Here is a 14,837-nt window from a genome sequence, read left to right on the forward strand (position 1 = left end):
AATATCAGCCGTTTGGGGTGATGATGTGGATATGATGAACTAGCAAAGGATACTTCAGTATTGAGATAGGTGAAAGTGATGTAATGAAAACCCAGAGAGATGAGTCTCCAGAAGAGGATTATCACTGGTGTCAAATGCAAAGACAGATTAAGAAGGATAAGGACTGAGAAAAGACCACCAGATTTGGCTATTAGGAATCCCTGGTAACTTGGAGAAGGCAGTTTGAATTGGCATGGTGATATAAAAAGTCAGATCACCACACTTGGGGAGTGAGTTGAGAAGAGAGAATTTGGCAGCATTGAGTGTCGATAATGTTTAAGGATATCAACCAAGAAGGGGAGAAGAGCTAGAGTATGTGATGAGATGGCCATTTCTAGTGAAACCTAGGATAGTATCTAATGGGAGAGAAAAGCCGAGAGACATAGCCCAAAAGAAGCATATTTGGAGTTTACTAATTGGATATAGGGAAGAAGGGAAAGGTGTCATATTGAGATTTGGATATTGGGTCAATAATAGTACCATTGATGGAAACACTGTTGACTTAAGTCTGTTAGGTGGGTGTTTTAAAGTTGATCCCTTTTATTTTTAGAACAAAGATGGGAAAAAAGTAGTTTCGGAAACAAAGAAACCATCGACTTCAAAGTAAGTGTTTCTATGGCTGTGTTTTGGGATTGGGGTACTAAACTCGGGGGGCTTTCTTTTAAGAATTGTTCATTTTACTGTGGCAAACCTACTTTACTTTTTAATTTAAAGTGTCTGATGCCTTTCATTTTTAACAACAGTCATTTTTTATTATTCCTTCCCACCCTTCCATCAGCCTTCCCTTTTTTTAAAACAAAGAAAAACAGTGAACCAAAACAAACACAGTGACAGTCTTTCAGCCCTGGCCTGCCACTTGTCTCCTCACAGGAGAGAGGAGCTTTCTCATCCTCTCCTTTGTATACAGATTATTTGTCACAATTTTTTGGTGTTAAGCTGCATTTTCTCCTGATATACCTTAGTTGCACAGGCCTTCCTAGTAAAAACAAGGTGTCTTAAAATGCTATTGTGCTACTTGCAGGTTAAATGGCACAACTCTTTAAAATTGAGAGTGATTTTAACCTCTTGAATTTGTGAAATAAGCATTGATTTTATGAACCTTTCTACTCTTTTCATTAGAAAAGATGTGGATGCTTCAAAGGCCGAATCTATAATGTCAGCTTCTGCTGGTAAGTTGACTTTTCCTGTGGTATTTCTTGGCTTGATTTTTTTTTTTATCTTTCATAACTTTGATATTAAACTTGTAGAGGCAGAATGAGAAAAGAGAACAGTTCGTTGATTTTATTGAGGTTGGACAAAGTATGTTTATGAGAAAATAGCAGGATGTGTGTGTGTGTGTGTATGAGAAACAAACAAGTGCAAGTTAACACAGTACAAACCATCTACAGACAAAAAGACGCTTGTTCAGGGGTATCAGCCTTGCTTGTTGAAGCAAAAAAGCATTGGAAAGACAGACTGGACTTGGGGGGGACCAAAGCTGACTGTCCAATCCAGGGGATTCCCTGGGACCTTTAGGAAGATCCTTGAGTTCACACAGACAAGGCACTGCTTACTGCAGGTCAGAAAAGGATGGTTCAGAGGGGAGGTTGTCATAAGAGGCAGGCATGGCAACATGTGCGACAGGTGATAGGGAAGTTGGAGGAAAGTCAGAGCTTTCTAGAAGAACTCTTGAGGCCATTTGGCTCCTTAGAGCATTAATATATTTTTGCACAGTATAGTAATGATCTTGGCAATCCTGAGTTGTCAAGGAAACATTAAGGTATGTTGTTTTTTGTTAAAGAACTTTTGTAATGTGTTTTAGAAGAATTCCATCCAAATAGGTTAAAATGTAGCGTTAATACTCATTTACTTGTATGCCAAATATATGAGATAATGTTACATGTAAAACCTGAAAACAGTAAAGTAATATCTATTTAAAGGGCTTGACAGTTTTGAAAACATTTTACTGTGTTAGGTTATACTAGTATTATTTTCGTTTTAACTGACAAAGAAAGAGAGAATTAGCTAGGTTAAGGGCCTTGCCCTTTCTGACAGGCCTAGGACTGAACCCAGGTCTTCTGACTGCACACCACTGTGATATTGCCCTAATGCTGGAGTTCCTGTGATTAAATAGAGTGTTAGGGGCCTGCTCAGGCTGAGGAAGAGGAGAGGTGGGATTGGAATTGGTTCACCCGAGTGGTAGAAAAAGCCTTTTTGACAGGAGTGACCATGGAGAGCCTCGCCACCAATGTGGGATGATTCCTGCAAGACACAGAATTGGAATTTTGGAAGTCATGAAGAAGAAAATTGGGTAGTAGAGTGTGGAGAAAGGAGAGGAAGAGGGGAGAGTCTGCTGGCATTTAACTGCCTTGGCACTTGGCATCACCTTATATCTGAGATCAGGGATGCAGGATGGACGCACCTGGGCAAGATGACTCGTCTTGATGCAGAATCATATTAATATGCCAAAGTGTGTGAACTACGAGAAAGAGCAGAAAGCTAGGCTGGATTTATTGTATGAAAGCCCGGCCTGGGGTCAGGGGATTGAGAAGGCCAGCATAGCCATTCACCGTACCAGAGCTTCACTTCTGGCAGGAGGTTTCAGATAAGTTCATCTGGTCTCCTCATTTTATAGGTGAGGGGTAACAGGACCTGGAGAATCAAGAACTTTTGAGAGTCACGCAGCTTATTATTTGGTGTCATACGGGAACTGGAACTCGGGTCTCTTCTTCACTTCCTCACTGTTGGCCCAGGGCTCTTTTTCACTAAACGTTCTCCCCATGGTATTAAATCACATTCACAATTGAGACGAAAACTGGCTTTTGAAAACAAATAAAAACGCATCTTCACATTCTTTGAAAGCTCAACTAGAAGGGTTATGGTAATGACAGATAAGGGAGATTGAAAAAGAATGATTATTTTGCGTGAGGAGAAGATGTGCTCTGCTTATGACATTTTTACTGTTACAGAATACAAGGGAATCTGCTTTTGAACACTGGAGGTAGAGGACTGGAAAGAACAAGCGGGCTTACATAGAGATTGTAGGTTAGAATCATAGGGGAAGTTGTCCAGTTTAGAGATCCAGGCTGTGAATCAGTCTTGAGATCAACATGGTGGTTGGTCCTTTCCCTTGGAACAAAGACTCTGACCTGTGTTTGCTTAGAGCTACAGATTCGTTAGAGCAAAGAACTGAAAAAGCAGAAGTATTTGGTAGGAATACCAAAAGTATAAGGAGGATGGCAAGACCAGACATCTGGAAAATAATTGCTAGGTTTTGAGGATTGATAGTAATTATACTTGAATCTTTTGTTTGACAATACCAAGTTACAGGGAATTATCCCAGCTTCCCTCTTGATGCCAAGCAGCAAATGGTCCTTGAGTTGTCTGGTTAAGTTAGGTCATTTCTCTAAGCACTAACTTGGTTTACAGGAGACCCATTTTGTTGGGTTTATATTAGAATTCAGGATCTTTGACTCCTAGAGATAGCCATTGATTTGATAATGTTTTTACGAGGAATGATGAGTTTCTTGTTGTCTCTTTAGAATCATTGACCCTATTGGCCCCAGGTTGCATTTGTTTTGTCTTGTGATTTGGGGTTTATGATGATACCTCTTTCTTGTTACTTCAGTCAGCTTAACAAAAACTGCACTTATCAAAGCCAAAGTGATTAAGCCTGCTAGTCTGTTGTGGTTTAGGTATATACTCAGTATGTTAGAGAATTCAAAAACATATAAGCAAAATATAGCAGTGGTGTCAGGTTTTTCACGTAAGAGACAGGGTGATCCACATTGACGTAGAATAGAAGTTCACACAGCCACCCAGAAACTTTCAGAAAATGTGGTTTAGTATGTAATGTTCTTTCTGCACGTGTCATTGTCCAAATATGCTGTAGTACTCTAAGCCCGATGGATGGAGAAGCAGCTTCGCATCTGAGAAATTAAATGTATCTTCGGCCCTCTCCATGAATGAGATCATATTTATAATTAACTTTTGCACAATTGACAAGGTAGCATTTCTCCTGCAGTTTATACATCGGATGGCCCTTCATGGGCATTGTAAAAGTTGCAGATGGTAGTTCAGTTCTTTTACCTAGCGTTGTCCTCCTCTTTGCTCAGTGCCTGATTTATCCCAGGACATGCCCCTTAACCTCTTGTAATCCAGGAAGAGGCAAGTGGTGAACTTGGTCCACGTGCTCTTGTTGCCATGAATAAAATTAGATCCAAGAGAGGAAGTACTGGCCTGCCAATCATGAAGTTGGTTGTCCTGGGTTTTTTTCCCTGCCTTTGAGTTGTTCTAGCCTGTATCTGGGTATCTAGTCATTTGTGGTGTGGTGGTCATCTTAAATATGGAGGGCAGAAATGATTTCTTAGAGATTCCCTGCAGTAAGCATATCCTTAGGCACCAAAGTGGAGAGCTGGGGCCTCCTGGTCAGAAGGTTATCAGCGTTAAAGAAATGGGTGCCCAGACTGCCTAAGACGTGGCAACTGGCATTGCCAGCACGGTGGGCCTTTGGGGGAATGGTACTAGCGCTTTAGTGTGTTCTGCTCTTCAGTCCACTTCATACATTCATTGTCTCCATTGGGTGTCAGTCATCCTGGCAGGTGGACAGGTCAGACTTCACAGAAGGACTTTGGCATCTCGCAAAGGTTAAGCGTACCTCGGGAGAGGCAGAGTTGGTTTTAGAGTTTTCATCTCCTCACTCAGAGGTCCCTTAGTGTTCTCTGACTCATTAGTATTTGTTGGTGCTAATGAAGGTACAGACTTCAAGCCCCTGATGTTTCCAGCCATAACTGTGTGTGGAAGCACTTTCATTTCGTGTAGCTTTTCAGAGTGGAAGGCTGTGGTTCCTGGACACTATGGAGGGTTAGACAAGCTCAAATGGATTTTAGAGGAGCAACCAGGTCTGAGTCAAGACTGTTGTGGGGTCACTGAGAGTTGCTTCCAAAGTTCTGTTAAATTAGCTAGGAGCCTGGAGCTGCCTGGGTTCTTCTAGAAAGGGGATGTGTGGTACATTCTAGGGTTCTAGGCATCCTAACTCTTGTAACATAACTTCTTGGGGGCATTGTGACATCTCCCAAGAAGTAGGTAAGTAACTTTTTCTAATAATATTTTCATTTTTTTCCTGTCCAACTGTCATTTGATTAACATTTAAATGTCCCTTGCCATAAAGGTGATGGAATTTCAAGTTATGAAAGCAGTAATTTAATTTTGCTGTGTGTATTTGCTTTCATTTTTAAGACATTATTAAGGAATGAATGCTAGTTTTGTTTTAAAAAATGAACCAGTCTTGACTCTAATTTCTGTAATTTAGGAAAGTCATCAGTTAATAAAAAGTCTGTGATGTCCGCAAGTGCTAAAAGTAATAAAACTTCTAACAAATCAGGTAAGGCTGCTGGAAGCACAAAGCAGGTTTTAATCTATTCATAATGACTCTTTAGATAACATATCATCTGAAATGGCTTCTAAACTCTGATGTTCCCCAGACACATTCAGCTCTCAAAAATCTATTAGACTTGACCTTAAAGAGTTGGGTAGATTTGAATATTGCTTTTTTTTTTAAGACTTTAACAAAGGCTTTTGGGTGAAGATCTTCTAAATCATTAGGTGAAGAACCTTCCGGATCAGTGCTTGACAAGGTGGTTTTGGCATGTAGGACTGTCACTTGGTATCCTCCTTGCCATATATGGTTTTTGATTGTTGTCTTTAAAACAAGACAAATACTTTGTAAAAATTTAGATTTCCTTCAAGTTATCTCTGAGGTAGAACAAGAATGTTTATAGAGTATGCTGTTTCTCAGATTCAGTATTATAAACAAAATATTTTTGCTATTAAAAATCTAAATCCTATTCTGTGAGTGATCCTGCCATCAGGGGAACGTAAGAAGGTGGAAGCACTGACCATTTTAGTCTCAATTCTATGAAATGAGGCCCACCCACTACATTATATAAAAAGTTTTTGAAACGATGTCATAAAATTTAATTCTCTCGTTGCTTAATTAAATGATAATAATGAGAAAGAAACCGGTGAATGAATAGGAAAGAAAAAAATTGTTGGCGGAAAGCTGAATTCCAAAATATGGCAGTACCTAGGTGTAAAAGAAAGTATGTGATTGAATAAGCTGTGCAATGTATGTTGGATTAATTGTTTTGAATCTACTTCTAACAGCAAAACCTAGTGGAAAGAAGACAATAGAAAGCAAAAAATCTATAGATCCTCAAATTAAAGACTCTAATAAGACTGTGACAGTGCCAGGTAAACTTGGACTACCATTTTAATATTTACTTTCATAAAATCAAAACTGCTTGAAATAGACATGGGATACACTTTCATTTTTGCTGATTTTTTTTTTTTTAAAGAGAAACTTGGACCGTTATTGACTGAATCAGATCAACCTACCAAGACTTTAGTTGACAAAGGTAAGCAGTAGGCTATTTATAGGTTAATTTAGATTTAATCTTTTTTTCTTAATTAGTCTACTTTTGTGATGCTTAATGAAGAAAATTTTCATGCAGAAAACATTGAAGCCAGAAGCATTTCAGAAACCAAGGGCATTTCTGAAACCAAGGCCACTGAGGGCACTGCTAAAGAAAATGTTTCAGGTAGGTGAAGAGACAAATTTTGCTCATGTGGTAATTTGGCTTGTAAACAAAAGTGATGATTTTGACTAAATTTAAATACCTATTTATGACCAAATGAAATGTGGAATGTGATATGGTTTTCATTCTGTGGTGTAAAGCTTGTAGAAATCCTGCAAATTGATGAGTTTTTCCTCTCTCCTTAATTCATCATTGTAAAAATAATGGGCTTAAAAGGGACAGCTAAAATTAATTTTGTCTATGTTTACATGCCAATTCTGTAGTGTTTGTCTGTCAGAATTTTGTATAATATGACTTATCACATTTTTTTGTCTCCACAAAGCTGTTTCAGGGACCACTGAAAACGAGGATTCAGTTACCAAGGTTGGTTTAAATATTTATTTGAATTGAACCAATTGTATTGTAGTTTTTGAAAGTTGAAATTGTGGTAGTAGGAGATAATAAAAACCATAAATTTATTCCTTTTTCCCTTACAGACAATTTAGGGTATTGGTCATGATGACAAATTTCTGTGTTTCTTTGGGAAGTTTAGAGTTGGAGTATTTGTCTTTGCCTGGCAAATCCCTTTATCATTATGAAAATAGTTTAAAAAGAGATTATACAAGAATTCTTAAGTAAGCAAAGAACTCATTTACGCCAACATTAGTTTTTTTATATCACATTAAGCCATTCCTTTTAATTTTAATTTTTAATAGTGAGAAGAGTTAGGGTGATCTAAACCAATCCACATTCCTGTATGTGTCCGGTGTTCCACACCATGGTACCCCTATCTCTGTAATGAATTAAAATTCCTCACTTTAAAATGTTTAAAAACAAGTATTTGAACAATATGCAATAAATGGAGAGCTAAAAGGAAATAACAGTATCATAATCTTGATTTAAAGGAAACTGAAGAAATGTGCATTGTCCTTATTTCAAATTTGCCAAATAAAGGATATTCTACAGAAGAGGTTTCTAATCTGGCAAAACCATTTGGTGGTTTCAAGGATATTTTGATTTTATCATCTCATAAAAAGGTAGGAATTTTCTTTTGCAATAAGGAAAGCTTTGATTACATTACATGTTCCAGTAGTCAAGAGATCGTCTTTTTAAAAAAAATTACTTCTATGAATTGCTTAATTAGGCTGTACAGATTTAAAATATTGAATTAATTTCCTTTCAGTTGTGAAGAAACAAAACAAAATTTAAAACTGTCGAATCTGGTCCTAGTAAACTCAGACAGTAGTTTGTCATAATGTACATGCCAATATACATACCACAGAATGTTCGTGTAGTAGAACAAAGTATTAATTGTGCAGTTTGTTGAAGGCAAAGGTTTGAGGTTTAAAAAAAATAAAAATATTCCTCGCCCTGTAAAATTTTTTCTGGGTCCTGCTTATCACTACTATAACAATAATGAATCCCACAATGAGAATTATTAGGAGATGTATATGTACGTCTGTATAATGTTATAGACCATATTTCAAGCTGTCATTAGTCTAGGTGGTTCTTCTTAGCACTGGCTTACTTTTTCCTCTTCTTGTGGAGCCTTGCAAATTAGTTAGAAGTTGGAGCTGTGGGGTCAAAGGATGCCAGACCTAGCCATTGGAATCAGTGTTTTCTGTTTACTAGAGATAAAACATTTTTAAAATAAAATACTTGGAAACATAGTATGTTTAAACAGGAAAATAATCAAAATGGCTTACACGTAATGCCTAAACCATCATTGTGTCTCTGTACGTTTATATGTGTTGGAGAATAGTTAAAAGTAATTCTCACACAGTTCTAGTCATCGTGTATCTTCTTAGAGTTGTGCTTCTTCTTTAGTTATGCATTATTTCACCAGGGCAGCCACAAGGAATTGTGGGAAGGTTGTAATTTGCATCAGTGGACTGCGAGTGGAGGTACTGCATAAGCTTGAAGGAGATTCTGTCTTTGCGGTTTCTCTGTATTCATATTTTTTTTACTGGTTTTGAGTGACCTTCGTTTATTTAATTTTCTGGTTTTTTCCTCACACTTAAGGAAGCTGAAGTTAGATCTTGCATTCCTTTTAATGTAGGCTGAAGAAAAATGAATACAGGAAGGATCTGTGCTCTTTGTTACTTTGCGAAATCCCTCCACTCCAGAATGTCACAGTCCATTTATTGCTTAAAATGCATAGAGATTAACTAATGGGCCCAGGTTCACATGGTGTCCCAATCAGTCTTGCATCTGGGACTTCTCAGCTTGAGGCCATAGTACTGCAAGCTGGTCTTCTTTCCCTTTTGAAAAGGTTGTCATATTAGGTTTTGATTGGGGAAGGTAGGGCCATTGATCTCCTGAGCTGCCGTGAACTAAGCCAGTTGAGTGTCCACTACTAAGTCTGGCACCAATCATAGGAGCTCTCCGCAGTCAGAGGGCACACCTGGCTGGCTGAGGAGGGCTGAAATGGCGAGGGTCAGGGTCCTTCTGTTGGTCAGGAGTTGGCCAGTGAGTGGCCAGTTGCACTTCCAGCCTGGTCAAAAGAGGGAGACCTACTGTGCTGTGCCCTCCTCCCGCCGAGTTAGGCAGCATGGTAAAGGTTCAACAGAATTTAATTCAGCAGAATTGGACAAGTGGAATTGTTCATCTGTCATGTCAGGCTACCTATAACAGTTTATGTCGGGGAAAAACTGTGTTTTCATCAAAGTCACGTGAGAAGAATTAATTCCTGAAAACTCAGGATAATGAGTAACTCTCAAATGGGTCACTTTCAAAGATTTCACTGTTGAAGCCTGAGATAAATAAAGGTCACTTTAAAACATCAGATTGCTCAAAAGGAAGGTATTCCTCATTTGAAAGTTTGGTTTTTAATCTCAAGCAGTCATAATAAAGAATTCACTGCATTAATTTGAGAGGCAGTGTAGTAGAGAGAAGTTAGGGCCGCCTCAGTTCAAGTCCTGCCTCTGACACCACCTGGCTGTGGGGCCAAGACAAGTCAGTGGGCTTCTCAGTGCCCGAGGTAGATCTCTGAGAAGGGGCCAGTCCACATTGGGGGACCATTTTTACTCACTGGCAATTCCTCAAATCTGAGGCCTGCATTTAAAAAAGAAACCAAAACAATGTTATTTATGTGGTATTTTGCTAGTTGATGAATGGTTTTATATAAAGGACAGAAAATATAGGGAAATACTAAAATAAGATATCAGTAAAAAAATAAAATATCAGTCTGTCTATATAAAATATAGATTTAAATGTAAGACAATGAGTAGAATCTTTTATATAAGACAGAAGTATAAGTAAGTACATAAATAAGTTGGAATAACTTAAAAGAGAGGTCATTTATTTCAGCTCTTATGAATCCAGCAGTATTCTAATCAGTCTGGGAAGGCTTTTTGGAGGTGAAATTTTGGGAGCCTATTTTATGGAATTGACACCATTTGGTAACCTGGTGCTCTTAGGAAAGGTGCTAAATTGAATAAAGAGGAATGAGAACTTGGAAATGACCTAAAAGTAGCTGTACGTTGCCTTGGATTACGTTAAACATTGTTTTGTAATGTGCATTGGAGGGCTACAAAACCAGAAGAGGCTGTACTTTATGTACCTCATACAATATTTTTCAAACGAATTTTTCTTTTGAACAATTTTTCCTTCAAATATGTCTGTAGAACCTATAAATGCTGGTGCTTGCACAATCTAAGGGGTATGTGAGACCCAGTGTGTAAGGGATGGGGGTTGCCAGGGCAATTGGGAGCAAAATAGAGGAAATTAAACCTATTATTATAGTCCTGAAACTGCATGCAATATGCAGTAAAAACCAATATGAAAACATTACTAACATCTCAGAAACTTCTATTTACAACCTGATGAGTATCTGACTGCTGTAGAACAGTGTGGGAAATAGGTTTGAAGGTTGGATTGTTTTTGGAAAAGGGGGGTTTTTGTGTTTTGTTTTGTTTTGTTTTGTTTGTTTTTAATGATGGCTATGTACACATATAATTTTTATTTTCTTGTAATTTCTACTTTGAAAGGCATACATGGAAATAAATAGAAAGTCTGCAGATTCTATGGTAAAATTTTATACCTGCTTTCCAATGTCAATGGATGGAAATCAGCTTTTGATAAATATGGCTCCTGAAAATGTTAATCTAAAAGATGAGGTAAGCACTGGCTATAATTTGTTTTGAGTTTGAATCATAGTCCTTAAATACAAATAGATAGGGAAATAACCTATTACTTATTGGGGGTGAATATTTTTAAATGTACTGTTTCAAATTTTCATAATCAGATTAGGTTTTCATTGGACTTTGATTTCCAGTTCTGTTCTGGGCATGTGTATTAGAGAATATATTCCCAGTTTCTCTTGAACATACCACTCCTCATGTCTTTCAGATTAGGAAGTACGCAGCTATTGTTGATTCTTTCTTTTCCTTTATATCTAACATGTCATTACACCCTCTTGATTCTTCCTTTGAAATGTCACGTGCCTTGCTGCCTTTGCCTTCCCACTGTCCTCATACCTTACAACTAGACCTTTAGCTGATCTCTCTGCCTCCACTTTAGTCGTCTTGCACTTCTCTGCCGGATTGACTGTCGTCTTTCCTTGTGTCCCTCCTAAAGAACCTGTGGTGGCTTCCTACTGAATCACGTTCAGACTTCTCTGCCTGACTTTCAAGGTCCTTCACAATCTAGTCTCACCCTACCTATCCACCCTTATTTCCCACTACGTGTAATAGAAGAGTGATGGAAACTAAGGTTGGATAGGTAGAGTAAGACCAAATTTGAAAATCAGGGAGTTATATTCAACAAATATTATTATTGACCAGGTAAAAAATAAATGAAAGACAGCATCTATGATTTAGGGGAAAAGGCACTGGGCTAACTCAGGAAACTTGGGTTCTGATCTCTGTTTTGCCAAGTAGTTGTGTGACCTTGGGCAAGTCACTTAACTTTTATGGGCATCAGTTTCTTCATCTGTAAAACAGGGTAAGGAGGACTGTGTAAATTGTGAAATCTTTTCTAGCTATAAATTCTGTGACTATTGGATAAGAGATTTTGTGGGGAATAGAGGTACCTGTCTTAAAAATTGATACACCTGCATATTTAAAATATCATTCATTAGAGGACTTTAGCTTTCTAACTTTTATTTTTTTTAGGAAGCTATATTCACCTCTTTGATTAAAGAATCTTCTCCTCAGGTGAGTTTTGTTTTTAATTTGTTAATTTTCATATTTGTTTAATAAATCAGAAACCTGGTGTTTCCATTTGTCTTATAAAATCTAGGACACACCTTCTGGAGTCATTAGAGACCACCTGAACTTTCTCTTTTATAGCAAATAGAAGAGGAAATAGATGAGTTCATCATGAACTCTCTGTGATTGGACCCCATACTAAGTATCAAAATTGAGTCGATAACGTGACTGAGACTTTGAGAATGCATGGTTATTGATAGTTAAGAGACGACATTTTACCTGAAGCTTGTACTCCTCTGGGGAGACAGTGTGGTCTGGGTTCTGGGCTGTGTCGTTTGTTCTTGGGAACTTAACGTGCAGTCGGTTTTTGCAGTGTGTTGCTACAGTTCCTTTATGTGTCTACACAGGCTAATCTAGATACAATTCACAATCAGTTTGTGCATCTTGGTAACTTACCGGATGATGGATACACTGAACACGACGTAGTTTGTGTTGGACTTCAGTTTGGAAAAGTGGATCGCTATGTGTTCATAAATAACAGAAACAAGGTAAATATTTCTTTTTAAAATTCTAGGTTCTGAACAGGATGAATAGTCTTAAGAAAGTCTGTTTCAGTCAATGAAGAAATTAAATACCTATTGTGTGCCAGGCCCTATGCTGAGTAAGGCCTGTTACAAGTAGAAAGAATGGAATCATCTCTGTTCCCAGGGAACTTAGGTCCTAATGGGGGAAATAGTTGCATATAAAATAGAATAAAGAGCAAATGTTTGCAAAATAGTATGCAACATAGTAGTTGGAAGGAATAACACTGGCAATTGAGGGGATCAGGAAAGATTTCTGAAGATGCTTTAGCTGTACTTTAAAGAAAAGAGAGAGACTCTGAGGTGCTAGTAAGGAAAGGAGCGTGTTCCAGGTGGGGCGGGTGTCTGGTGCCAGCGCCCAGAGATAGTGCATTGTCCTTTGAGGAGAGGGGGGCGCCTACCCAATGAGGCTGGAGGGATAGCTTGGGGCCGGATTGTGCTGGGCTTTACAAGCTGAGCAGAGTGGTCTGTGTTTGATTGTAGAGCAGGAGGAAGCCATGGCAGTCTATTGAAGAGAGTGATGATGTGGTCAACATTTAGAGATGCATAAGGTGGGCTGGAGTGGGGAGACCAGACAGGAGGAGGCTGCTGCAATCTAGATAAGAGGATTGGATTGGAAAGTTCAGGTGTGAGAGAGTTTGTGAAGGTAGAAACAGCTGGACTTGGAACTCATGGAATTTGTGGAGTGTGCGAGGTAAATGCTGATGCTGAGATAAAATCTTGGACTCACTTGATGGTGGTGCTTGTGACAGCATAGAGAAGTTTGAAGAGGGGAGTGTGGCGTGGGGGTTAGAAGATGAGCTCAATTTTAGATGGATTGAATTTAGCATATCTCTGAGACATGAATTTGAAATTGCTCACTGGACTGAGCAATTGGTGGTGTGAGAATGATGCTCAGGGGAGATAGTGAGCCTGAACAGGAGATCCTGGAGCTATGTGCACAAACAAGATGGTTAACAAGATTTGATGAGTTTACCAAGAGAGCAAGTCTAGAGGGAGAAGAAGGAACACTCATTGTTGGAGGCATATGTGTACTGTGAGCCAGCTGAGAGAGGAGGGAGTAGTGTCCGTGTGAAGCCCACAGGTTGAGAAGCACTGCCCCTGATTGGGCAGTTAAGAGGTCGTGGGCGAGTGATGAGGTCTCAAGCCAGATTAAAATGGTTTGAAGGACGAATGACTGAGGGAAGTGGAGAATGATGCAACCAGAGGTTGTTTTTTGTAGGAGTTTGGCCGAGAAGGAGAGGAACAGTCAAGCACAAGAACTTTTGGGAGCTTTCGGGGAGAGGGTTAAGACAGCTGAGAAGCAGCTAGTCATTGGGGGGAGGCTGAAGATTAGAGGTAATTGAGGATGAGCTCGGCCAAAGAGGAGAGGAAAGGAGGTGGATCAAGTTCCCTTGTTGGAGCATTAGCCTTTGGTAGGAAAAAGAATGGGGGATAGAGTGGAGGAGGTTGTCACGGGGTAAAGGAAAAGAAGGTGCTCACCTCAGCTTTTTTTAGTAAGTTAAGAGGTAAAATTCTCAGCAGAGCGGAAGGCAGGAGAGAGAAAGGAGTACTTGAGGAAGGAGAAAAGACTAAGAACAAATTATGTAAGACGTGAGAGGGGGAATTGGGTAGGTAGGAATAAAAGGACTGCATAGCAGTGAAGGTCCTGTTTGAGGCCTGGTTACATTACATTAATTTGTAATGTAACCAGTTAACATGTGGGATAAAAAGATAAAAAAAGAAGGCAGATGTGAATCTTTATGTTCTTTTGGTCAAAAAACTTACCAACCTCTGAACTGACTAGCTATAGATAACTGTAAACCTTATTAAATTGCTTGTAGTGGGGCCCTCTACAAGGCGACCAGTTCAGCCTGTGGATTGTGGGGGAGCATAAACAAACTCTTGTTTGAGACCAGATTCTCCCATGGAAAGCAGCCTCAGAGACAGTGGAAGCCAGTGCACCTCCCACTGTTAGGTTCTTGCCCAGCCACTAACTTTGCTTGGGCCAAATTGTTGAATTCCCTCAAGTGTTAATGTCAGTGGGTTACACTTGGTGAGTTCTGGGTCACTTTTAGCTCCAAAATCTGTTGTCAAATTGATAATTATGTGGAAAAAAAAGAAAAGAATATTTTCACTTTTCCTTTTCATGTGAGTCCACTCCTTCAATAGTGTAGTAATTTTCCACATTTGTTTATAGATGCCCTGCCTTCTATATCTCATCCTGATTTATGAAATCTAAATACTGTAATAGCCATATCAGAGCAAAGAAATTAATTTGATTAGGATTTGGGGGCAAGAAGAGTTTGTACATATTTTTGGTAAGACCAAAATTATCTTGATTGGAGCTAATCTAGTGTTTAATATTCCATATATCCAATTCTTTGCATCTCAGAAAATACACCCCAGCAAATTTATGCATCCCAAAGAATTCCCTGCTTTTCTTTTTTCTTCATTTATTCCTTTGGTTTGCTAACCAAGGTTATATCTAAAATGCAGAACAAAAATTCTGCTTGGAAGCTTTCAAATATGGG

General features: G+C 38.8%; 1 protein-coding gene across 5 annotated transcripts in view; it reads left to right on the forward strand.

The window, feature by feature from the left end:
• Nucleotides 1-14,837, forward strand: part of ZNF638 (zinc finger protein 638) — a 78,359-nt gene that overhangs the window by 40,944 nt on the left and 22,578 nt on the right. For all 5 annotated transcript variants that reach the window (XM_027839909.1, XM_027839907.1, XM_027839906.1 and 2 more), the window contains 11 exons: nt 590-642; nt 1,159-1,208; nt 5,330-5,401; nt 6,184-6,270; nt 6,375-6,434; nt 6,531-6,617; nt 6,937-6,977; nt 7,499-7,630; nt 10,583-10,711; nt 11,708-11,749; nt 12,151-12,291. In XM_027839909.1, coding sequence (XP_027695710.1) covers nt 590-642; nt 1,159-1,208; nt 5,330-5,401; nt 6,184-6,270; nt 6,375-6,434; nt 6,531-6,617; nt 6,937-6,977; nt 7,499-7,630; nt 10,583-10,711; nt 11,708-11,749; nt 12,151-12,291 — 894 coding nt within the window. The remainder of the gene's footprint in view (nt 1-589; nt 643-1,158; nt 1,209-5,329; nt 5,402-6,183; nt 6,271-6,374; nt 6,435-6,530; nt 6,618-6,936; nt 6,978-7,498; nt 7,631-10,582; nt 10,712-11,707; nt 11,750-12,150; nt 12,292-14,837) is intronic.

Source organism: Vombatus ursinus, unplaced genomic scaffold (assembly GCF_900497805.2).
Source record: "Vombatus ursinus unplaced genomic scaffold, bare-nosed wombat genome assembly UNPS02014837.1, whole genome shotgun sequence".
Lineage (NCBI taxonomy): Eukaryota > Metazoa > Chordata > Mammalia > Diprotodontia > Vombatidae > Vombatus > Vombatus ursinus.